Below are 27,432 nucleotides of genomic sequence, written 5' to 3'. Positions count from 1 at the left end.
ACTCACATGGCTATTTTTTCTGAAAACTGAAGTATTCAAATTGAAAGAAATCAAATGAAATACAAATAAATGATGAATAACTTTAATTCAAAAGTATTTATTCATGCATTACTGAATTTAAAATTTACTGAATAGACTTTCCTTTAAAGCATCTATTTTTGTTTGTTGCATCTATCTTTTTATAACATGCATCTTTTATAACCGCTATCTGTTTATGTTTTGATCTTTTCATAGCACACAATTGTCATTTAATAAAGAAATTTATTACACTAGCATAATTATATTAAAGAAATTGATATTGAACGAAAATCATGAAACAAGAAAATAACACAAAAGAAAAACATTTTAACTTATAGCAAGTAATAGCGCAGATATCCTTCTCGAATTGATTGAAATGTATTTGTAATAAATCATGCAAATACAATGTAATACAACGAAACTCAATTTGTAAATATTTAAAAATTCATAGAATTAAATTATTCACCATATTTAATTATGCTTGAAGCATCAAATGTTTAAATTTAAACATGTCAACATAATACGCTTTTATTGTAGAAATAAGACAATTTGTATTAACTTTAGTATACCACACACACGCACACGGACACACACTATTTTTGAAGAAACAACAATTTGATTTTCCGTAAATGAATGTAACATCTTTGTGTTATGGCTCCTCCCACATATATCAGCCTATTTAAGTGTTTCATCCACTAAGATTGTGTTCCTTTAAGCAGTTTCAGATAAGTAGATATACAAATAAATCTGTAGTGGATACCCAGACGCGATTGGTTAAATAGATTGTCGCCTCTAATTTAATCAAATATTTGAACAATCGTGCTAAATAAAGTGTTTGGTCAAATTTCCAAATCTTATATTGAAATTGAAATGTGCTAGGATAAGTAAAAAAAGTTGATATAAATATATACATACACATATGTGAATAGCAATAGCGCAGAACATATGAGATTGTAATTTCATGTCATTTAAGTGAAAGTGGACTTTCATTTTGTTGTAACAGCCGATGAGTTTGATAGTGAAGGGATAAAATACATTCAAATAGGACCAGATTCACAAGTCATTGTAAAATTGGACGCTTTTTTAGCAACGGGGATGCTATTGTATTAAGTTTTACATGGAATACCGTGGAACTATGATTCATTTGATGCCAAGTTATTCGTCTGTTTACCGTGGTGAAAACGGTACAAACTTTTATCCGGGTAACTCATCTTTGTACATTAGCGAGAACATACCAGGGCACCATGCCGAGCAGCTTCCATCCGGTGCTCCCCATTCCTCATTTCTCATTGATGACATTCTGGGAAAGAAAGAGCGGGAACGAGACGCTGAGAGGGGCCGAATGGAACAAAGTCATCGAGAACAAAGTCATCGAGAACAAAGCCGAGAACAAGAACGAAGCCGTGATTTAGGAGAAAGAATACGTTACCACGAGTCCGATGTTGAGCCAGAACGCCAAAACAGATATCGCGAGACTGAAAGAGACTCTGAAAGTATAAGAGAACGTGAAATGGACAAAGAAACGGAAAGACACGTTATTGAAAGCCGTAAAATGAATGTTCTCAAGGAAAGTAGTGTTAGAGACGTTGAACTACGCGACCGTGAAAAAGAACGTGAATCTATAAACGAAAGAAATAGAATACGTGAAAGTGAAAGAGAAAGACTTGTTGAACAAGACAGAGAAATAAGGAACAGTCGAAATACACATTTATTACATGCCACAGCGACAAAATCGTTGTCATCTCCCCCAATTACTGCAACCTCTATTTTACCGTCGGATATCCCGCGTCCAACGCCAATAAACCCTGCTGCAATACACACAAGTGCTTTAACAACGCCGACGTTGTACAAACCTTTGCCAACTTTGTACGAACCTATTTTACAACAGGCATACATGAACCCTCATTTGTCCACATACCAGTCGTCGTTAATGCGGCAAATGTGTGGAGGTATAGGGACACTTGGTGCACTTCCGGGCTATAACCGACATGAGTATCCTGCCATATTTGACGGCCAATGTAGTCCGTTTTCAAAAGGTAAGAACTTAAAGGTTTATTTTTATTTATTTCAGAATCCGTTTTAGCATGTTGTTTTGGAAAAATGGTGATTTTGATTTACCCAAAGAGGCAATTGTAAAACAGCAGAATTTTGTGAACACTTTTCTTTTTCTCTTATGTTTTCAGATGTGGTTATTTGTTTTTGTACCTTACAGTATGCCAATGTCAATTTTTAAACCAGGCGTTGAAAAAATACTTTTGTAGTGTAATCATTTGATATTTATTACCAGAATTCATGTGCATTGAATTATCAATTTAATTAAGTGTTATTACATATGTATCTCAGTTACTTGAAAACAAATTTCCTTGTACAAAAGACAAATGTTTTATGAGCTAACGATATTTAATCAGTCTTATAGATATCAGATTGTGTAAAGATAGACGATGTGTTGAAAAGTTTTGTCATAAGGAAGCTTTTATGTCGAATAATATTTTTCAGTATCCTTAAAGTTCAAAATTAAAGGGAAAAAAACGTGGGCGGCTAATTATGAAATATACTACACAACTACTTTAAAAGTGCAATACATATTAAGATCTTTCTCACAATTTTCAGAAATGTTAACTTATTTAAAAGTCAATTTGGCTATCTTTCATCTATTGTTTCCGATCATTTAAATACGTATAAAATAGGAAGTAGATAGTCAAGTATTTTTAGTATCATATGATTAATTTCACATGAGACTTACTCGTCAAGTTTATTCATTTCTTTATAGGCAAACCTTTAATAATTTGTGTGTTCTTAGTTCATTTTTTAAGAATAAAGAATGCATGTTCGATATCTTTCATTGTGATAATAAATAAGTTATCAAGACAAAAACATGCATCATTTAACATTGAGGTGTTCAAAAATGCATTTATACTTTCACATATTTTAGATTTTATGTTTAGACAGAAAACGCATGCATTGATTTTAAGTTTAGTTTTTTTTCTTTTTTATTATTCTTAAGAACTTTTCACATTTGAAAAATATTTCCAGCTTGATTGTGGAATCATTATAATTTATAATGATATATCCAAATGATCATATTTTTCAAACAATGTAAAACAAAGTTTGTTCATAAAGTTGTAAGGTTACTCCATATTTCTTGAAACTTTATTTTACAAAACTTATTTTGATAAACTGTTTGCTACAAAATAAACATATTTTATTGTTTTTTTTGTTATAAATATCATTATACAAACAAGAATAAGAACTGAAATTTCACATTACAAATTTCTAAAAGGTTTATAGAAACACCATATTTTGCACCGGGACTTATGTACCAATCAATATATTTATAACTTCCTATAATAGGAGGATACTAAATTTTTAGGAAATTATTAATATATTTCTTGTGTCAATCTTTAATTGATTAGATGTAAAACAATTAAGCATAGTAGGATATGAAAATGAAATAATACCTTTAAAAATATCAATCCCAGTTATTTTTTTCCACAAAATTTACATTTGTTCAAATGCTGTTATAAGGCATTTTTTTTTTTAAAAAAAAAAAAAAACCCCGCCTAACTATTGTTCTATTTGAAAGAAAATGTATCTAAAATTAAAACTAAGACAAATTATGAAAAGGAAAACAACAGCTTAAAAATGCAAAACAAAAATATCACTAAAATGATATTAGATATAAAATAATTAGTGAACATTCATCATTAAATAAAATGCTTCAATTCCATTGATATATAATGATATCTTAAAAAAACATTATGTTTCAAAAATAAAAACAGTTAACAATAACAAACTATCGATTGCTTTTATTGATATATTTGTATAGATTACTTAATGAAATATGGTTTTAATCCCGTTCGTTAACAAACAATACTACACAGGAGGGAAATACATTAAGACTGTTCTGAATAAAATAATTTACAGTATCTTTATCAGATGATTTCATTTTTTCATATTTCTTATTTAAATTATTCATTTAACATTCATTTCTTTCCGATGTTTGTCAAGTTTGGTCATTTTTTCCCTTTACAGTATTTTTCTTGTTTCCCGCAACCAATATTCTCTTTGTTTCTTTGTTCTACATTTATTTCTTTGTTCTTAAGTTCTTTATATTGTTTTAGTTTTACTCATTTGGTGTTTATCATGTTTTCCGTAAATAATGCAGTAAATATTAATTTCAAGCTATACTTTTGGTTTCACCAGTATTTTTTAGTGGTTTGTTAATTGCTAATGGGAAAATAAAGCAAAATATACATATAGATATTGATGTATTGTAAATACTTTGTTTATAAATATAGCGATTACTTTAAATACGTTATCTTAATATTTCAAAATGATTAATTCTGCCGAAAATGTATATTCAGAATTATAAAAGTATTTGTTTGTAAATGTATTCCTTTGAAATCACCGCCATAGTCATTGAGAGGGATTTCACTACTCAAATCTTTTAATATGATAATAAAATGGAACCGATAACCTCAGAGTACTATATCATAAATAAATCAAAGTATTGTGGGGGATAAATGGTCTGCAAATATCCTGATAAATATCATATCTCCCTTAAAAGCTTCTGAGTCCAACATACCCAAGTTAAGCACTTAATTGATACTCAATTTTATCTTAAATACGCGTCCTTTAACAGCAATTACACGATAAGAGAGTCCGCAAAATTTTCGTGCGAATAAATTGAACTGGTCATTTAAAGATAGCGTATGTGGTGGCGTTATTGAGGCATTCAACAAGGCTGAGATTTTCCGCGTTTTGTACAACAATTTTTCAATTTAAAAACTGACCAGTACATCTGAGATAACTTCAAAATAAACTATAAAACATTCAGTTTTAAATACAATATGTTATTTAAGAAATAATATATCCCAAACTGTGATTTTATAGCTCAATAACATCACTGTTTGGAGTTCGGATGCGAGGAATTATATCAAGAGGGCGTAGCCCGAGTGATATAATGTTGCGCATCCGAACGACAAACAGTGATGTTATCCAGCGATAAAATCACCGATTTGGATATATTATTTCGATTCTAACACGAAATTAACAAATAAATGCTGCCGTTCCTGCTATTAAGCAAAATTGCGCCTGATTTGTTTCCGTACTTATTGTCAGCGCGTCGGATTTCATAGTGGTTACGTCACATGTACAATGATTACGTCACACGTCTAAATATAGAACGTCAAACAGTGACTCTATTGCATAATAATACACACTTTCGGTTCTTCTATGTTCAATAGGGAAAAATGCGGGTCGTGTTAGAATATTGCTTTTAGTCTTTTTTAGCAATTTTATTTTTTAATGTTATAATAACTTGTTTTCTGTTTTATTGGCATTTTTGATTTTTTTTTCAAATTAAAGAGATCAAAAGAATTACAGAGAACTTAAGAATTGTTTCGAAATTCCCTTATGGATATAGATACATGTATGTTTAAAGATACAACGTTTTTGTTTATTCAATTTTAATGTGATCCACATTGTAAATATCTAAAACTAAATATAAAAAATATATTATGATTTAAAAAAATTACATTACGATTTAAATCAAAATCTTTATGATTTATAAATACGTGATTGATTTTTTATGATTTTTGATTTGCATAACAGTACCTACTATTCAAATATATTAAAATATACCATGTATTTTATAGCATTTAATTTTAGTTTAACTTTAAACTTAATTTAATAATCATTTTCAGTATGTTAATAATTTAAACAAAATCTTTTTATATATCAGCTTAAATAATATGCATTTCAGCGGATTCTTTCTTATTCAGCTGTATATTTTGGCAAACCACTGACTGTACCATTCTTTAAAGCGGCTAGAAAAAATAATACATTAACGTATTTTATAGAATATCAATTACGTCAATAACGTCATTTACGCTACGCACAAACGTACCACACGTTGCACGGAAGTGACGCAATTTCTATCTAAATGGGTTAAGTACTTCTTGCTCTATTGAGTTTTACCATCTTAATCCAGTCATTTAATCTTTTGATGATATAATTAAGATAACCTTATTAAGATAAGATAATTAATTATCTCTAAATATCTTACGTTATGTTACGTCGATATCACATCTCATTTAATAAATTACTCTTAAGATTAGAATAGACATTAAAGCGAACGAGCAAAATCATTTGTAGAATTATCATTTTTAGAAACATTTTGTGTTGTTCGAAATAAAGAAAATAACTTTATTGATAATATAATTAAATCCATCTACTGGAGTTATATGGGAGTAAAAACATGAAGAACTGTTAAAAAATAACACACATCTTAAAATATTTCTTTTTTCAGAGATATACTGTGAATCATAATTTGAAAATAATTATAATGTTATTATAAAAGTGATTTCCTAAAGAAATAATGAAATATTTTGTTCAATAAAATTTATTCCATCACAAAATGTTCGCTTTAATTGTCTTTAAAACTTTTATACACGGGTGTGTCGTCATATGATACATGCACGTCAATTATTTTTAGATCATTATCAGTATGATAATAAAAAAAGTAAGAATAAGCATAAAAGGTTATTAAGATAAAGCAATGATTTGTCTAATAATGTTAAAGGCCCATTATGTCCCAAAATGTTTTAATCCTTATTTTCAAAATATTATTAATTTGATCTAAGATTATGTTGACCAAAAAGTAACTCATTGGCCAATTTCCTTTTCCATCTTTTGTCTTCTCTTGTTTCTTGGCAGTTAGTATACGTATTTATAGTGATACAGTTTTTTTGCATGGAAGTCAAAAAACAATTTTGTTTACACTCTGATACTTTTATGACAAACAATTTTACATTTAGCGCTACTTTCTCCAGGTAATAAGCAACTAACATAATCTAAAACGTTTTGAAACTCATGGTTGCCCTTTCTTAGAAGTAAAATTTATTCGTTTCTGAGACACAACGTGCCTTTTATCAAATTTATTTGTTTCTAAAACATAGTGTGCATTTAAACAGACATTAGAAAGACATTTTTATGAATATACGATTAATAGGCAATAATTTCTGTCAATTAAACCTTAGCCTATTAGAGGCAAGTGATTCTACTCATGAAGCTAACCAAAGATTAGGGCAGTCTGATCATGAACACAACAGAACATAATTTGACTTAAACATTACAATCTCATTGCCGTTAAACAATAAAATAATATCTAAACATGTAAACTATACTTGACATAACATGAGAAGAAATACATATTATGAATGATATATTATTTCGTTATCATATATTCTGTGAGAATATAACAACGAAAAAAAAACACAAGTCAAGTCAAGTCATTTATATTATTACAATTGAGAATTCCCTTAATTTGAATACCTTGTATCGATACAAAACAAAATGTTTATAAAATTGTCTTATAACTTCTTTGTATTATTGAAATATGGTATATGCTGCTCGCTATTCACTCCTTACTTGTTTTGAAATTTTTCATAAAACAGATGAATCCGAAAGTTCATTTTAGATATTTGGGAAGCGTTAATAAAGCTAGCTGCATATATTGTAAACAGTAAACTAAAAAAGTTTCTAAAACAATAATTCAAGAAAAAGAAGTATACAACGGATCGCAATAATATAACATAACATAATATCATAAATAGGCGGATTACAACAATATAACGTTGTGATGGGATGATATTTATGTAAAATGGTTATGAATCATAATGATGTGCATCACAACAATATAATATAGTTATGAATCATAATGATGCGGATTACAATAATATTATTTGGTTATGAATCATAATGATGCGGATGACAATAATATTACTTAGTTATGAATCATAATGATTTGGATTACAGTAATTTAACATGGTTATATATATAATATAAAACTTTTATGAATCATTATGATGCGGATCACTTTAATATAAAATGGAAATAAATCATTATGACGCGGGTCACAATAATATAGCATGGTAATGATGGGGATCACAATAATATAACACTTTTATGATTCATAATGATGCGATCACTTTAATATATCATACAAATGAATCGTTATTTTCGCATCATTCGTAGGTTCATTTGGTCGGTCAAAATACAAGGAAATTTTAGCTTGACACAATCATATGTTAAGTATGTTTTAAACATTTTAAGTTGACACGGATGTATTAATAATGCATTTAAATATAATATGAGGAAATTTCACAGTTTGAACGATGTAAAGGCTCGTGGAAATAGTTTGTAAAAATGAGGTTTCTCAGCAGAGTACATTCAACATAAACGTTATCGAAATCGTTTTGGCAAACAGAACGTAAACTTACCTTCCCGAGGAATAACTAACCACTTTAGCAACGCGAGACTACTTACAGCAATTCATAGCTTCTAGATTTTGTGAAAAAGGCCGAAATTAATACCTAAATTAGCCCTACAATTTACTCAAGTCAAATATCATCTAACGGGACAGAAACAAAGAGATTAAGTATTTAATTTAATAGCCATAGACTTCCTTCAAAGCGTACTGTCGGCGGCAGGGAGTCGCAATTTTGGATTAACAGACAAGTGAAGTCATTAAAGTAAAACCTCATTCAAATGCTTTCTTTATACAAACACGAGCAGTGCACAGATCGCCTAATGGTTACGCAATTCAAACACTGGTGTACGATAGCAATAAAATGTATAGCTCGAGCGGTTAGGGGAACATCCAAAGCTGATAAATCAAATATACAACTCCTTGACGTTACGTAATATTAGCACTATTATCGGATGTGTAAATAAAATTATTTGATAGCACCGTTTATTTTGTATAGTTTTAACAAGCATTGAATGATTTACTGTTATTTGTTTGAATTGTTTTGTTGCGGAAAAAGTCGCATTTTAAAGTCGTTATTTTGGGAATAAAACATAAATACCACTTAATGTATAAACGTAATTGGAACTTTCGAAATATTAGCTGTGTAAATAAGCAGATGAAAATGTGTTTATTGCTGATAAAATTTATGCGTTCAAACGCATTTGCTTTTTTAGATGTTAACGTAATGACTGCTTTTAAAGTTCGAAATTTAAATGGTAGACTAAGGTTTTATAAAAGTAGCTAAAAGGCAACACAAGAAAGCGGGAGTCCATTAGATCATTTAAATGACAGGTAGTTAGAATTGTATTTCTTTAATTGACATAAGCGATACAGAATTAAATGATTTTACCATTTTGATATGGTTCTCATTTTGATATGGTTCTAGAGGCTTTATTTGACAATTATGACGAAAGGTCAACTAGTTTTACCGCACATTTCCGTTTTCGACGCCATGACACATTTCCGCGCGATACCTAGTCTCGAAGTTCCTCGCGTGAGGCGTTTGACCTCAGTCATTTGCGCGTGCGCACTTGTGCACACTTAATAGTATTGACGCTTTCAATAACGGAAAGCAATGTTATGTTCAATAGCCGAAATAATTGTCTAACATACAGGATGGGGCGAATAGAGTCAAGAGACTCTGTTCCTAAACAAAACTATGTATAAAATCTTAATTACATCGCCCTATTGTTTAATTAATTCCTCCAATACTTGCATATGGCCGAGTTACTCCAAGTGTCACTTTGAATGGAATAGCAAGCCGGAAAATTAAGCAAAAAAGTTGAGATGAAAACTCCTTATGAAACTTAATATTGTTGACGAAAAGCTTTTGTATAACCAATCTGACTCTAATTGAATCGATGGGACACAATGGCTTTGTTTATGTGAAAAACAATAGAGAATACTTGACATTTCCTATTGCTCTTTCATTGTGCTTTTGTCTTTCTCGGCACTTTAAGTGGACATGTAGGATGGTGCGTCCTTGGCTGTTTTCATGTTATAATTGCTTTGGTTCTTACTGGCTTGAAAATCTTCCTTAACAAGAAATTAATATGAACACTGTGTGAACTTTCGTACATAACCGAATCATCAAGTCACCATATCACAAAGAAGTTTAAAAATCGTGATTAAAAGAAGTAATTGTTTCAATCTTTTCCTATAGATTTCATGTGTTTAAAGAAGTATCTTTTAAGTGCTTGGTCATGAAGAAGATCAGGAAATTTTATTCTAATTGTATGCCTATATTTAATTTCCTTTTCACATCTCTTTCCAGTGTACCATAACCGTCCATTCTTCTGGCATCCATTCTTACAACGACCAATGCAAAAGAGAAAAGGTGGACAAGTTCGATTTTCAAACGACCAAACAATAGATCTTGAAAAGAAGTTCGAGTCCCAAAAATATCTGTCGCCACCAGAACGTAAAAGACTTGCGAAAACTTTACAGCTGACAGAACGGCAAGTTAAAACTTGGTTTCAAAATCGGCGAGCAAAATGGAGGCGTTTGAAACAGGTAATGAAACTGATACTTATGAAATATGAACATTTACTATTGCTTGAGATGTGTATTTTTCTTTAGAACATGCCCTTGATTACAACCTGCCCCATCTCCCTCTATGGATCTTATCTCACCCCGCCCCAGCACTTACAAGCACTGACAAAACTATTTTACTTTCTTTAGACCAGGCAAATAATTACTAATTAAATACATTTTGAAAGAAAAAAAATGAATGTTTTTATTATGACAGGATTTTCTATCATCAATGTTTCTTAAATTAATAACCTTCACAAACAAGCGAAATTTCCATAGTTTAAAGGCCCATTATGCCACAGACATGCTTTTATTTTTATTTCTCAAAAGCTTATTTTTTGTGTGTCAACCATCTTTAAAAAGATACTCATTGATCATTGACCATCTTTTGCTTCTTTTACTTTCCGAAACTTAGTACAATTATCCTGATTTTGTGTTTTGTATGGAAGTCAAAATACTACATTTTACTGTGTTTACATTTTGTTATCATTAAGACAAATAATTATTACACATTCATCTTCACATTATTTTGCTAAAATGTATCTAACATGTTTTAAAACTATTACTTAAATGGCATAATACCCATGTTTGTCATTTCTAATGAAGGGACAGTTTATTCATTTCTGAGGCAGTATGTGTCTTTAACTTCCTTTTGCATCCGAATTTAAATATTTTTATTTCTTTTTAAAAGGAATCTCCAACACCAGAGGACAGAAACGGCGAGGACCAATCAGAAGCGTCGAGACATAATGAGGATGATGACATGGAAAATGATCTGTCTTCCGATGAAAATGATTGTGATATAATGGACGGAGATGACGTCATTGACGTCGGACAAGAATAGAATTATTACTACACTAAACGTTAAACAGTGCATTGAGCTTTGTGAAATAAAAAATGGTGTAAAAATGAAATTTTAAAAGGAGGAGGCCGTATAAACTTTATGTGGAAAGGTGTAACATTTCTTTTTAAAGAGGAATAATTAGAGAAATAAACAATGGCACAGTTGCAGGAAATGTCACCGCCTATATTGTCATGTGATTTTTTGAGAACATTTCTTTTTGAAGAAAATTTCATATATGATTTCTTTTTATATACACATAAATGTATTACATGCAATATTTTTAATATTTTATTTTTCTTTAAACCAAATAATAATAAAATAAACAACACCACCAATAACAACAAAAACATGAATTCTTGAATTACGTGTCTCATCTATTATAGTAACTGTTGCAGTTTATGGTTTCATTCATTTATTCATGAAATAAACTTCATGTTATTTATATCGTTTAAACTTATTTAAATACATGTACGGTATGAATCAAAAGGCATTCAGTGTAAAAAATATGCATATTTTGCACGTGCACTTTGTACTTTATTCATACTGTAAGTAAACTATTTTAATATTTAATTTATGTGCTATAATTATGTTTAACAAACTTTACAACGATTAAAGCAATAAATATGTAACTATTTTTGTACAAATAAAAACCAAATATTAAAAGTATGTTTTAATTTGTGTTTGTTTTATACTTCATGTTTTGTGCGATTTTTATATACATGCACTTTATCGTACGTAATATAATCTTTTATTACGCCGATAGATGGCTCATTCCCATTAGTAGTTTGTATGCATAAAAGTAAAGTAATTGAAAGTAAGAAAAATGTACAGTGCCCAAAATTTATTTGAGACCTTTATAATATCATCACAAATTCATATATGATTAATTCGAATAATAAAATATTTATTCTTAGCCTCATTCCGGCGAAAGAGTTTACATATGCGACCAGTGCAGACCAAACTTAGTGGTACATCTCTGCAGTCTGGTCATGGGAGACACTGTTATATATTTATTTTGAAATGTTCCCTTATGATAATGATTTTATCCTGATTGAAAGAAATGCAAGTCCATTTAAGAGCGGGACAAAGTTCAAAGTCATAATGAGTATGCAATAGTTTTTTTTATATCATATGTGTATATGTTTACGATTGTCTTTGAAATAACCTTATTTGTAATGTTAATAAAAATTCTAAATTAAAACTGGCCGTTAGACTTAAGACAGATACATCACAAGATATCAATAAAAAATGGACATAAATAAATAGTAAAATGATTTTTTTCACTCACAGAAATAAGTTACAATGAGTAAATCGAGTCTTTTTAATGTTCTTTATGCAAGATGTTTTGCAAAAATATCGAAAAAGATATAAAGAACAATATGCTTTAATACATTAAACTCAAAACACAGAAATTTCCTTGAATGATATAACAAGATTAGTGGACTATCGTTATTGTTTATAAAATGGACTTTTGAAAAGTAAATTTAAGTTTCGACTTCCGTTCAATTGAAGTGAATTCTTATTTGGACCCAATTCCATAGTTGTTATTTGTATAATTGTTTCATTCATTAAATGCATTAATAATAATAACACTTCTCTATTTAATAGTTTATACATTTATACATCATGTACATGTAAGATTAATATTGAAAGCAAAAAAAGGCCCTTCTCAAAATCAGTCAAATCGATTTCAAATATTCTATTTGAATTCAAGAAGTTTCAAAGTTAGACAGGAAGACCGGCACAAATATAAAAGTCTGTTCCTCTATGACGAACAGTATCGTAAAACGTCCAGATTTAAAGTCAGCTTTAACATTTGTCGAATCCTCGTCAACCGGCATCGGCACTGACTTCCTAAAATTGGCACTAATACCGGTCATTGATAGTGCTACAAAAGGCAGATTTTGTCTGACGTAATCTATCTATGTCATATCATGAAATGAATTCCGTACATGTATCATATGGTTAAAAGGCAATATATGAACTATGTTCAACCATTTCAAACGGACCATATGGTCCCTAAATAGCAGCTTGATCATTTTATATTTATATTCATTGGGGTTTCTGTAGCTGGGTGGCTAGAGTTCCTAACATTAATTTTCCTGAAATGATGTTGATTCAAATCCCACCAGAGACTTTGGATATTTCATTAAAGGCCCATTATGCCTCAGAAATGCTTTTAATTTCTTTCTCAAAAGCTTTTTTTTTATAATTTGGTGTGCATGTACATTAAAACTTTCTATAAGATTACTCATTTGTCAATTACATAAAACTATATTTTTCGTCCGATTGCTTTTTAGCAATAAGTAAAGTTGTACTTTAATAGCATCTAGGTAGATATTCTTTCACGCATACTGAATTAGCTAAAAAGTGGTCAAAATATGCGGCAAAAAATAGTCCTTACTGCGTTAGTCACGCAGAAAAGAAATATGGTGATAAATACTGCAAAATCAGACATTAATCACACATAACATTTCAATTATTGGTTAAATCTTGAATCGTTTTTAATTTTCTAAAAATCATAGTATATTTTTTACAAGTAAGATTTTCTTGAAATATATGGGTTCATCTGGAGACATCCAACTTTACACAGAATCAGTGAGCTACATAAAATTTTATATCAAATTAAACGTTCGTTCTCGAATAGTAAATAGTTTTAATTAGGTAATCGAACTATTTGTGTTCAAAAGATAAGATGAATAAAATGTTTATACATATAGTATAATTATTGAAAATAATACTTAATTCGCCATTTTCATACTTAAATACTCGTTAAAGATATGTTTGTTTGCTAATGGTTAATGCTCGTACAATTTATATGATTGAGACACTATTTTTAGTTGTGTACAAGTCATAGTAATTTTAAGAGTTAAATTATATCATATTGGCCTGTATTTGTTATAAGAGGGATGTTCGTAAAGTTTTGAGGCTGCCTTTGTATTTGATATAGGAGGGATGTCCGTAAAGTTTTGAGGCTGCCTTTGTATTTGTTATAGGAGGGCTGTCCGTAAAGTTTTGAGGCTGCCTTTGTATTTGTTATAAGAGGGATGTTCGTACAGTTTTAGACTGCCATTGTATTTGTTATAAGAGGGATGTTCGTACAGTTTTAGACTGCCATTGTATTTGTTATAAGAGGGTTGTTCGTACAGTTTTAGACTGCCTTTGTATTTGTTATAAGAGGGATGTTCGTACAATTTTAGACTGCCTTTGTATTTGTTATAAGAGGGATGTTCGTACAGTTTTAGACTGCCTTTGTATTTGTTATAAGAGGGATGTTCGTAAAGTTTTGAGGCTGTCTTTGTATTTGTTATAGGAGGGCTGTCCGTAAAGTTTTGAGGCTGCCTTTGTATTTTTTATAGGAGGGCTGTTCGTAAAGTTTTGAGGCTTCCTTTGAATTTGTTATAAGAGGGCTGTCCGTAAAGTTTTGAGGCTGTCTTTAAAGGCACAGTATGCTTCAGATATCAATATATTTTTTATTCTTTAGGAATATCAAATATGTGTTTTATAGTGCTTCAATAATGCATTTATAGCATGTTTGGTGTTCAATAACTGAAGAAATTAGCACTGAATATGCAGTTATGTGTGGCAAAGATATCAAAATGTAGACAAGGTTATATTTTGACTTCTACACAAAATACCAAAATCACTGTAATTATACCAATTGCAAAACAGCAAAAGAAGCACTCGATAGTTCATCTATATGACCTTTATTTAACCTTTAAGAAACTGTAATAATTATAAGAATAAAAAGTTTTTGAGAAATTAAAACTTGTTTTGAGCTAAATGCTTTAATATAAAGCAAACTGCTCATGCCATGGGATACATTGAATTGTTTACAGTATGGCAAGCGTATATTTTATAGACTATTGTTGATTGTTTTAAAGATTCTCCACTTAGGTATAAAAGACTTAAAACATAACATCTGAAATGTTTAAATAAATCAACTCGGACTCTTAAAAAAGGCAGAAATATGCAACAGATATGAAATAATATATACTCATACTGTAGTAGAATTGTGATTCTTTGTTAAATTTGAGTGGAAGTCATTTTAGTTTTTTAGTGTGTTTTCGTTTTATTTATTTATTTATTTATTTATTTATTTATTTATTTATTTATTTATTTATTTATTTATCTATTTATTTATTTATTTATTTATCTATCTATCTATTGGTTATTTTTCACAATTAAAATGTTTTTAGGGAAAAAACGGTCGAGCGAATGATCTAAAATTGTACGCGCAAGTTATTGGTCAAGACGTACAAGAAATGGAAAAAAAATATTTAAAAAATATTTCAAAAATCGTCATTTCAACCCCCGCCTCCCCACCAAAAAAACACAAAAAACTACAACAGCAACAACAAATCAAACAAAAAGCCCTAACACCCTAACAAAACAAATAATTATTAAAACAAATAAACTAGCAAAAGAATCAACCCGAGGACAACAATAATAACAAACAAAACACAGCTAAAAAGGGGGGGGGGAATAAATAAATAAATAAATCATTTATTTCTTTCTCTCCCTTTCATTAATCAAGATGTAGAATAATTATCAAACAAATACAAGGAATATATTTTCATGCAATGTATGGTAAAATATTGTAATAGATCTGTATCAAGACAAAAAATAAGGTCATCATCATCAACATCATCATCATCATCATCATCATCATCATCATCATCATCAGCACCAGCAGCAGCAGCAGCATCTTCGTCTTCATTATGGTCGTTTTCGTTAAATAGTTATCATCATCGCAATAAATGATTGTGAAAATTATATACAACCAAAATGATGACATCAATTTACATTGAACTTCAAGTTTAATTAGCAAAAAGATATCAGAGAAGTGCACGTGTCTTACAGTTTCTACAGTGGCATGCGTTTACAATTTATAGCGCAGTGTTAGATTAATGGCCTATCAAAAGACAATTCTCAGATTTATGCATAAAAAACATAGAAACTAAAAAGATATCGTTTTGCCATCAATATGCAAAACCTTACGTTTCCATAAGACTCTGAAAGTGTCTACTTTATTCGTAACCACATAACTGTACTCTTTCTTAAGTAAATACCTATTTACCGACGATTTCATTTTCAAATAAAGCCTCGAAAATAATTAAGGGTCTTTGCTTAGTTTATTTAAGATATGGATAGCATTGTTCGCTTCCAACGACAAACTCTTAAACTGTCAAATTTATCTTAAAAGTAAACCCCCCTTTGCCTCAGTCCTTATAAAGTGTCCTACAGAATGGGGCAGCGTTCTGAATTCATTCGCAAGAGACTGTCAAATACCTAAGTCGAGAGCACAGCCGGGCGCCATATAAAGCCATGTGTCAAGCGAGAACAATTAAAGTTTGGGCAAAGCGGTCGTATATTATTTTCTGATTATTTCTTGATTATATTTTAAGTGGGTATACAGATAACGAGCGGTGACTAAACGCTGATACAGTCTCATTGAAAAGCAATCTGTCTCGGACGTTACTAAATTTACGAGTAATTTTCTAACCATTCACCGCCGGGATTGTATGGAAACATTCCTGATTCGGGTTCTCTATATTATAACACAAAGACTGGATAATATGATGATACCAGTCTGTCAATACGTAAAATAAATTGTATCATTTTTTTCATTGGAAGAAAAGTCTACTATGTTTAATGAAATTGGTCAAACTTATTGCCTTTTTTGTTTGGTGCACAACAATTAGGATTGCAAGCAATAAAATATTCTACGAGTCAGTATAAAAGGTTTTAAGCTTAGGTGAGGGTTATATTGCAAACAACGACTACATAACATGTCAATGATGTTGTTTTTTTTATGAAACTATAATACACACGTACAAGAGAATCACTCAGATTTAGGGAAATATTAATATTATAAACGTCATGATTATCCAATAAAAGCGTTACAATTGTGTAGTATAATAATGGATCAAATAAGGGAATATGCTGTATTATACGTATATTTGTAAAAAAGACTTTTTAGCAGGTAAAATGATCAAGTATAAACGGCACCCTCACCTGTTTGCTCGTGTCATAAATACTTACAATCGTTTATAAGTTGTCTTATAATACTGCACGGTTGTAACGTCAATATTCATTGGATAATCTTGACGTTTATATAGTTTTATAAACACGGCTGCTATCACTTTTCTAAGAAATCTCTCTTTTTCTAAAAAAAAGAGAAAGTTTGCTGTATTATAAATTCGTTATTAATATTTCTGACAGGTTATATGACCGTATATAAGCGGCTGTTTACAATGTAACCTTCGCCTAGCGGCTCGAGTTATATTTACAAACAGCCGTTTAAGCCCTTCTCACACAAAACACGGTTGGGCACACGATTCCCATACGGTTTACTCGGTTATACACGGGTTGACTGGTACGAGTTTTGAGCTCCAACCGTGCTTGTGGTCTAGTTGGCACGAATTAGACTCGAATATAGCACGAGTATGTACGAATTGAGCACGGATATACTCGGTCAAGCAAGGTTTGAACACGATTTGGATACGAATACATACGACTGTTGTACGGTTCCAAGTACGGTCTAGTACGGTCTAGTACGATTAAACACTTTTACTCGATTTACTCGACTTTCACAGGGTTTACATAGGGACCCGCCGATTTTTGTTCGAGTTAGGCTCGAAATATCACACATTTGTGTATGTTTTGATATTAATTAACCCATTTTGATGACTTGGCTTCATTAATTTTCGAAATTTCAACGAAGAACACTTATATTATAGATCATTATAATACTGCACGTTTGTAACGTCGCTTTTCATTGGATATGACATACCACTCCAACTTATTGACCCTGATAAGCTAGAGGACCAACCGGCAATAACCGTGTCTCCCAGGGATTCAGACTCCAATGCCAGCTCGGTGGACTAATATTAACATCAATAAATGAATAAAAAGTGAAGCAATGTAAAATGAATGTGTCTTTTTTTCTGTTGTGTAGCGGTTGCTGGAGGGTCCACCGAGCTGGCATTGGAGTCTGAATCCCTGGGAGACAATGTTATTGCCGGTTGGTCCTCTAGCTTATCAGGGTCAATAAGTTGGAGTGGTCGGCGGGCCTGGATGACTCTTCTTGTATTCCTTCTATGCGTCCAAAACTTCTTCTTTGGATACATTCTAGTGTGATGCAGCAAGCACTCTTGGTAGGGTGGCAGCAGGTAGTTGTGTTTTTGTACAGTTCTTGCTGACGTAGAGGCCGTGTTAGACCGTACGAGGCCGTGTGAGACCCTGTATACCCGTACTTCACCGTGTCGGCCATGTATGTTTCGTATATGAACCGTATTGGTCGTATGGCGATCGTATGAAACCGTGTGTGCACTCGTTTGAATCGTACCGTGATCTTGTGACATTCGGGTGTTAATCGGGTGTTGGATGTAGGACTTGGGGACGGTCTCGAACGATTCCATACGATTTATATACAACCTTGATACGGTTTGGCTCACTCGTGGAGTGAACTTCACATACGGCTGTATATACAGTCTCATACGGTCTCACACGGTCTCTTACGGTCGTGTACGGTCGCTTATACGGTCATACACGGACATGGCATCCGTACCAGTTTTTTAAAAGTTTTAAAAATCATACACGGCTTACACGGATACACTCGAATAGCCCGAGTGTAACTCGGATAACGCTACGGTTAGTTCGGTTGTATGTACGGTTTACACGGGTGGCCAACCGTGTAAGCCGTGTGTCCTGTGTGAGATGGGCTTTATATAGGGCCATATAACCTGTCAACACTCTTTATAACTTATAATATAAATGTCGTCAATGCAGTTCTAACGCACCGTATTATTACCCGTATGTATCAAAATTGTGATTTTGATCAAAATTGTTATTTTGATACATTGCCTGCACAAGTATATCTGATTTTATTTTATATAACATGTAAAATAAATTAAAATCTATGTTTGTTAAAAACCGATTACTTTAAACACGGGTCCGGTATATTAACTGACCATTTTCGGTCATGTTGAAGACATTCCAACCTTAGTATCAAATATCTTTACTCTTTCTAACAATATGACTTGCGGATATGTGTCGTGTGTTGATGATTATTTAACAATAACAAATGACACAAAAGTTGCCATTTTGGTTGTGAAATTAACCTTTTCCTCACGTACAGCGCGCCAGCAGGTCGCCTTCTTTATCGGAGAGTATCCAAATGAGATTGAAGAGCTTCGGGTACGTAACTCGCATTCGTGCGTTGGAACGTTGAAAGGGAATTTATCGTGCTCACCATCTTGAATTAATATAATTGATGTCTCAATTCGACAAATATATTAGTCTTATCCACTTTAGGATGGAAACGTAGGCAGAGAGAAAAATGCAAGAGACAGTTGCGGAAAGATAACAAAGGGGGTCATGATTTTTGTGGAAGGGAGGGAACGGGTATATAACGGATATATTCAGTTTGTAAACGGCTACTATTCAATGTTAAGATAAAAAAGTTTACATGGTAAACTTATGTTTTTTGCAAAGGCCAGAGTGCTTAAGTTCAAACAAATTTATCTTTAATTTGACAGCTGAAAAAAATTAAATCGAAATTTTATCTTCTCTTTCCTCTGTACCATTTCCGTTCGCTTTGAATGTTTCAGTTTTAGATGAACTTATATGTCTATGTTAATCGTTCAGTCCATCAACAATTCGGCAAATGTCGGCAAAATCCGTCACTTTCCGTACCAAACATAATACGGTGATTTTTCAAGACCCTTTTTTACTTCTCAAATTGCCTTCCGCGGAGAAGGCACATGACAGGTCAAGGTCATATCATCGTAAGAAGAACAAGGACAAACTTTAAAAGGAATGTCTGAAACGGTTATTTTGTATAAATCAATGAATTTCATGTAACATTTCTCATTATGGATCAAAGTATATACAATGTATTTTCAGTATTAGACTGTAAATTCTTGAAATGTACATGTATATTTCACTATCCTTTAAGAACAATCTTAACGACGTATTATGCTCAAATTCGATATTTAGAAATATTGATATATTTTTACAAAAGTAAAATAAACATGTTTTGAGTACACAAAGAGTATATATTTTGCGTTTTAAACTCCATGCAATATAGGTAAATACAGTATGAATACAAAGTGTCATAAAAAAACTGAAAAAGAAATGACCAATTTAACTTGATCCGTAGTAGGAAATTCAGCTTCCAATACACAGTTTGTGCATTTCCTTATTCAAATTAGACCTATAAAATAAGAATACTCTAGACTTTAACAGATTTCTGTAATAGAAATATTTTACTTAAAGATAAGCAAAGTACGTTTTTAAAAAAATAATTTTGCCACTCTTGTACAAGAAATTGTGAAAAGGAAAAGCAGGGTGTACATTCGCGGTATTTTTCTTATGAGCAGTGTCTATGAGTCATAACAATTTATATTAAACGTTTTCTAACTACAAAAGAAAGGATTTTCAGACACTGATAAAAATGTAATCAACTTTATTAAAAGGTGGCATTTCCTTAAGACAGTCATAGACCCAAACTAGTAATAGCATAGAAGGTATGGTCTTGAGGATCAAATCTGGCGACATTCATATCTCAAAAATCCACTTTATTATACCGAAAATCACCCTAAGTATCAATTTAAACATTGTCACGGTGCGCTATCAATTTTTGTCTCCGACGTTTTGACAAGTATATATTATTATCAATTATCAACGTTAAAAGCACTATGTACATACAAATTTAATTCTTAAGGACATGAAATGGCCTTATCGAATTGATATCAAAGTGATTTATGCCCAATAATGCATATTTAATGGTCATTGAGATATATTTTATGGCACTATCGCGCGGAACAAGTTCTGATTTTTATGAAGGGACCGCCGCCCGAAAGTCGTTGAGTCTACTGGGCGGCTATAGTAATATACACTTAAATCAGACACTGTGATAAACTTACTTTCCCATGCCTGTTTATTAATTTGTCTGAATATACGTATATATCTAAGTAAACTCTTTAAACGTTTAAAAATAAATCATTTACGGGTATATTGCAGGTACAGCCACTTTCAGATAAGTGTAAATTTATCTCTCACAAAATGACACTTTCAACAACGTTTAAATTACGAATGCACGTTTTATCTGCAATACAGTCAACTTTCGTAACGTGAAAAATAATGAAGACAGTAAAACATGGAGCCGATGAATTAAAGATGCGTAATCAACCAGAGGAATTGGAGAGGAATTGATATAAGTATTGTTTTACTTGTTTTCCAATCCAGTCTGAATTACATTGTTGTGCAATGTTTGTAAATGTCATTTATGTACAATTTATTGAATAAATAAAGTTTAAACTAATCAACCAGAGACAAAACACATTTGTTATTCAAGATTGCGTATTTTACTGTAAATTGAATTTTTCTCAAACTATGTTGTTTCAAATAAAAAACATAGATGATTTGTTTCAACGGCCTGTCTTTTATAAACGTAAGCCAAGAACGGATTCTAGAGTGTTTCAATAAGCTTATATCTTACAACACAATCGACCTAAAATAAATTTGTATAAACTAAACTAATCAGGCGTCCAGATGTAAAATTATGTGTCCAGCCGTCCAATCACGTGTTCAGTCGACTAATCACGTGTCCAGCTGTACAACCGTGTGTCCAGACGTATTATCACGTGTCCAGCCGAGTAATCACGTGTCAAGCCGTATAATCACGTGTGAAGCTGTATAATCCAGGACATTGTCTAAGAGACTGTAGGACCCTCGTATGTAGTGCTTATTGAACATTTGATTTCGTAATCATCAAATATTTCTACCCGGATCATTTGACCTATATTATAGAAATTTTATTTATTAATATCCTTTATCAAAGAAGTAAGTACATGCGTATAACAGGAAAAGTGTCATAGTGTAAAACAAATTATATTTACTAAACACTCGTTGGTAATTCCATGTAAGTGCAGACTGTTATCGACTGAAGTGCGAATATCTGTTTTGAATAACACTTTATAATATTTGCATTACGACGTATGAACCCGTTAATTGTACTTCAAAGGTACACTTACATATTCTTATTTCTTCCTCAAAACATGTTGAGAAAATCGTGCAGACATATCACTTCGTAATGAGAAATTCTTCGTCTTATCGTAAAGTGTTTTACACGTAATTAACCATTCTTAAATTAATAAATATAAATTGATAACCGCCAAAATACGCAACCACGTAAAAAGCTAATTCCAATAAATAACTTTATAAATACATCTGTATGTATTATAAAAACCTTACCTAAATATGTTCCTTCTTTATTTATTTGAGTGTAAGCGGGCCTTTTAATAATATGTTTTTCGCGAAGATGTAAGAGGTTCGACCAAAGAAGTATTGTTTCCGCCTTAGCGGGAACTATAATGTTTGTCGGACGGTTAAAATTTTGCGGCGTATAACGGCGGAGGATATTTTACAAAACACGCAATATACACGCTTACTGACAACAATTTTCTATACTTTTTTCTAGAAATATGAATCTCTTCCTCGTTGAACTGTTACCATTATGTTCTGGTAAAGTTTGATATAATTTAAAATATAACACACAGTACTTCGAACCTCATATCATTAAAGAAACCTCCCCATTAGCCATAGGATTCGGTCCGTTCAGTTTTTTTGGGCGGACTGATCGGTCACTGTAATTCTACGAGGCCCTCAGAGCTGTGGACTGTTTCTTAAATAAAATACGTCTCCCGTTTATTATCCGAAGAATCAAACAGACTGAAAAATTCCTAAACGTTTATTCCTAAATTTTGCTTTTACTTTGACTGACGCATTTTTACATGGCTTCTGTAAGTCTTCTTTAAGAAAGACTTATTACGTTTTTCAACCGAAAGTTTTAATATTGTTACTTATATGATCAAATGATGTGACGGTTTTCAAAATTGCTTGAGCGTCTAGAAATATATTCTTTAATCAGGCAAATTTTCACTGATTTAAAAATGACGGGACTTTATTATATAATTTGTTATAACATCAATTTACTATGTGTTTGGTTATTTGTGATAACAAGATACTGGACTTGTTAGATTGATCAATCAGTGCCAATATGTTTACACATGTCACTTTCCCCTACATGAACATTTGACAAAATATATTTACTTTAAAGCAATAGCACTTTTCAAATTTCGTAGCCGGTGAATACACTATTCCTTAGTTAATTGCTTAAGATATGAAAAATGGTTATTGAAGCCTTATAAACTGTGAAAATTCGACCACCTTTGTTATAGTCAAATAACACTGATGTGTTGTGTGGCAATCTAAATATGCCATGTTAGAATAACAGTTCAAACAATTTGTGCATTTCCTTTTTAAATGTTAACGTAGTGAAAATCAAATATTTAAACAAAAGTGTGATTATCCATGTCATAAAATCAAAGAATAAATAACGCCGAAGATACAGAAGTCAGTGTTCGTGTAATTGAAAATAAGACAATAAATAAAGTGATGTGTTAAAGGCACATAAGGCTTTAGAAATGTAGAAAGGGCAAATATGTTTTTGAATAGATTAGAATATTTCGAAATTTGTAGCAGAACACCAAATATATATATTATATGATTTTGAGAAAGAAATGATTACAAGTTAAATGAGCATACTAATTATTCATTATAAATCAAGTTGATAAAATATTTACGTTTGACAATCTTTTAAGAGTAGTTTTTTTGTTCTTACCAAAGTGGTAATTTTCTGAAATAAATTTTTAGACGCGGAATTAAATGAATTCAATATAATGTTTTTGATTCAATATAAAATTGGCTAATTCAGGATTCTTTCACTCCTTTGCGTGTCTTACATATAGTACATCTGCAATATTAGTTTTGATCGTACAAAAGCAAAAATGAACATGACACCTTTTTAAAGTCATCAAATGATTGAATACTTTCAGTTCAATATCATTTGATATTATTTTACCGACTTCACATGCTTTAGACTTAAAATATCATACTGTTTCGAAACTAAAAACTATTCGATGATAATTGTGACTAAATAGTCGTTCTTAAACGCTAAAATTAAACATTAAATTTAAACGCTTTTGTAAAAACGATAACTTTTAAAACTGCGTGTAACAATTTAGGAAACGTGCATTCGAAAAATGTAGATCTCATGGTCATGCAGAAGCTTATTTGAATTTTGAATTACGGAAAGTAGCGGAAAATGCCGACTTTTCGCTAACAGTGAAAATGGTTTAGTATAGTTTAATCTGAATAGCAAAATATGCGGAGTTTCCGCTAAGAAGTTGTAGTTTAAACTGCAAATCTAGAAAGTAATGTAAAGTCAAAACGTAATTTTTGATTTTGTTTCTGCAAGTAAACATTAAATATATTTGAAATTTCTCCTACGAGATATTAAATAAAGTTGAGAATTATTTTAATTTTAAATTTTATAAACGTGAAAAAGCTGACATTGCACATACTCGTATATGCTGGTTATTATATCACCATAAGTTTTTTGGTTTTTTTGGTTTTTTTTTGGGGGGGGGGGGGGTATATAGGAGTAAGCTTGCCGGTTGGTCGGTCTACATCATGGTTTCTGGACGATAACTAGAGTTTGGAATAAGGTATTATAATCAAACTTTGTATATAGCAACCTTATGTAGAGACCCGGGTTGCTACTGAATTTGGACCCCCTTTGGCCAAGGTCAAGGTCACCGTAACTAAAAATAGAAACATGATATCTGGACAATTACTAGAGTTAGGAATGAGATATTGTAATCACACTTGGTGTATAGGAAGCTGATATGTAGAACCCGGTTGGCATTGCATTTGGACCTCCTGAGGGTCAAGATTAAGGTCACCGTTACTAAAAAAAATTGTTTCCGGAAAATAACTAGAGTTAGGAATGGGATATTTTTATCAAACTTGGGGTATAGCAAGCGTCTATAAAGAACCAGGTTGCTATTGCATTTGGACCCCTTGGATCAAGGTCAAGTTCACAGTTACTATAAATAGAAAGATGGTTTCCGGACAATAAGTAGAGATATGAATGAGATATTGTTATCAAACTTGGTGTATAGCAAGCTTATATGAAGACCCTGGTTGGAATTGCAATTAATTGAACTCATTCTTTGTACACAGTTGATACTTCATTTACACAATGTTTTCTTCAGATCACTTATTTTTCAAAAAGTCAAAGTTGCTGGTGGGGCTATTAATCACCTCCAGTGATAGGGCTAGTTTGCAATGGTCAGAGAAGTGAAGGACAGCAACAGAGTTACAGTGTATTTAATTCCTTATTACGCATCCTAATAAGAGGACAGACATGATTATGTTTTAACAGTCAAATGTAACAGAAATAATGTATAATATATAAAGGAGAAGACATTTAATTTACGCCGATTTTAGAACACATCTGTACATTATATGAAATATATGTTCTTATGTTAAAGATGTCTATTTGTTCCTTACAAAGCTTGATGGTATACAAGTTTCCTAAAAACATTTCTTATTTAAACATATGAGCCGTGTGACGACAAAACCAACATAGTGTGTTTGCGACAAGCATGGGTCCAGACCAGCCTGCGCATCCGTGCAGTCTGATCAGGATCCATGCTGTTCGCTTACTAACTCTATTACAAGTAGAGAAACTGATAGCGAACAGCATGGATCCTGATCAAACTGTGCGGATGCGCAGGCTGGTCTGGATCCATACTGGTCGCAAACGCATTATGTTGGTTTTGTCATGACGCGGCTTATATATAAGGGATATAAGAATATGATGTAACTTACATATTTGACCTCAAAGTCTCTCAAACTTAAGCGGGATGTATTTATGGTATCATTGAGTACGTGTCCTAAATTGTTTGCAGTTTATGTATGAGTGTCGACATTATGCATATAAGCACAATACGTCTGTTTGAACCCCGTTAATAATCGTAGACTAGTAGGCAGGAAACCAGACTACCGACATACCGGCTTGCTCCGTAAAGTGTTTTATGCATGGTATATATCTGCCATAGCTTTGATATTTATTAATGTTTGGAGAATATGTAGGGGTATCGAAATAAAATTTGAATATTCAAAAAATTCTTTTTTATTTTATAGATAAAAACTACGTATTTTCTAATCATCACCAGTACAGCATGGTAATACTCCAATACTCCAATGCGTTTAAATGTCTTATACAGTTTAATACAATAACTAGACATGTTGTACTTTTTTTCTTTTTTCTTTTTTACTTTTTTTATTGATACCGCATACTCGAATATGTTTGCCATATCCCTTACTTTTGTGACAAAATGCATTGTTATATTAATATATATTGATTTTATTTAATAATTGTCAAATAAAGTTTAAAACATCTGCGGTTACTTCAAAATTTCACCATTTTATTTTCAGTTGTTGAATTATACTTAAGCAGGTGCTCGGGGGCGTTGGCGGTAGTGTTTATTTACAACTCCCATCTATAGACAAGCTCAATCAAACCGAAATTTTCAATTTGCCGGATTTTGGCGAATGAAATAATCCATTATGTCACATTTTAATACAATATACAAAATTTGTCTGTGTACATATTTAATATTTAAATGTATGTCTATTTGTAACATTTTTACAGTTAACTGGCTGGTAATAAACTTAAACAGTTCTATAAGCTCAAGTGTTGACCTGCTTTTCGTTCTTTGATAATTGCAATGTGCTAAGGACAACAATTGACTTGAGGTGCATTGCATTTGAGCAACTACTTGACAAGGTCATAATTATTCTGTGTCATGCATCTAAAACTATGATATCAAGGTCAGTTTCTTTGCTGATAAACCCCGCCGCACTGACACGTTCAAAATTTGGTAACGAATTGAGTATGTATTTTGTTAGACTTAATGGCATAATTTCATAATAAAATACTTTAAAAAATGTTTTGACAATATTTTTTTTTCATGTCATATGTATGTTTTGCTCACATACATGATTGAAAGAAATAAAATTTAAAAGCGGTTTGTAGCTCTATTTTTTGTCGGCGTTTCCGACCTCACGCTTATTGCTGCATGATAATTGATGCTGCAACAACGACACAAAGTAAACAGCCATATTGGAAAATTGATATTATCCGTTAAATGGTTAATGGATGAAAAATGATTGTATTTATTCTCTACATTACTTCATCGTTTCACACTTACTTTGCACATTTTTTCTTATTCTAAATTGAAACAAGATATGTGCCCAAAAAATGCAACTATGCTCTAAACTGTCTCGTCCAATTGAAACTTTCTATAAA

General features: G+C 31.6%; 1 protein-coding gene and 1 long non-coding RNA gene across 2 annotated transcripts in view; both read left to right on the top strand.

Moving 5' to 3' along the window:
- LOC132750663 (uncharacterized) overlaps window positions 1–27,432 on the top strand; it is a 209,063-nt gene that overhangs the window by 57,718 nt on the left and 123,913 nt on the right. The gene's annotated exons all lie outside the window — the stretch shown is intronic.
- On the top strand, window positions 783–11,878 carry LOC132750658 (hematopoietically-expressed homeobox protein HHEX homolog). The gene is made up of 3 exons (XM_060740668.1): window positions 783–2,054; window positions 10,104–10,342; window positions 11,052–11,878. The coding sequence occupies exons 1-3, from the start codon at window positions 1,136–1,138 to the stop codon at window positions 11,202–11,204; spliced, it is 1,311 nt and encodes a 436-aa protein (XP_060596651.1). The 5' UTR covers window positions 783–1,135; the 3' UTR covers window positions 11,205–11,878.

Source organism: Ruditapes philippinarum, unplaced genomic scaffold, assembly GCF_026571515.1.
Source record: "Ruditapes philippinarum isolate M1 unplaced genomic scaffold, ASM2657151v2 ctg72_1_1_1_1, whole genome shotgun sequence".
In the NCBI taxonomy this organism is placed as follows: Eukaryota; Metazoa; Mollusca; class Bivalvia; order Venerida; family Veneridae; genus Ruditapes; species Ruditapes philippinarum.
This window is presented reverse-complemented; position numbering and strand designations above follow the sequence as displayed.

Excerpts from the sequence above, each read along its gene's own strand:
- LOC132750658 (XM_060740668.1), top strand. The coding sequence starts at position 1,136 with ATGGAATACCGTGGAACTATGATTCATTTGATGCCAAGTTATTCGTCT. Across the intron at positions 2,055-10,103 it reads ATGTAGTCCGTTTTCAAAAG|TGTACCATAACCGTCCATTC; the intron begins GTAAGAACTTAA and ends ATCTCTTTCCAG. Across the intron at positions 10,343-11,051 it reads AATGGAGGCGTTTGAAACAG|GAATCTCCAACACCAGAGGA; the intron begins GTAATGAAACTG and ends TCTTTTTAAAAG.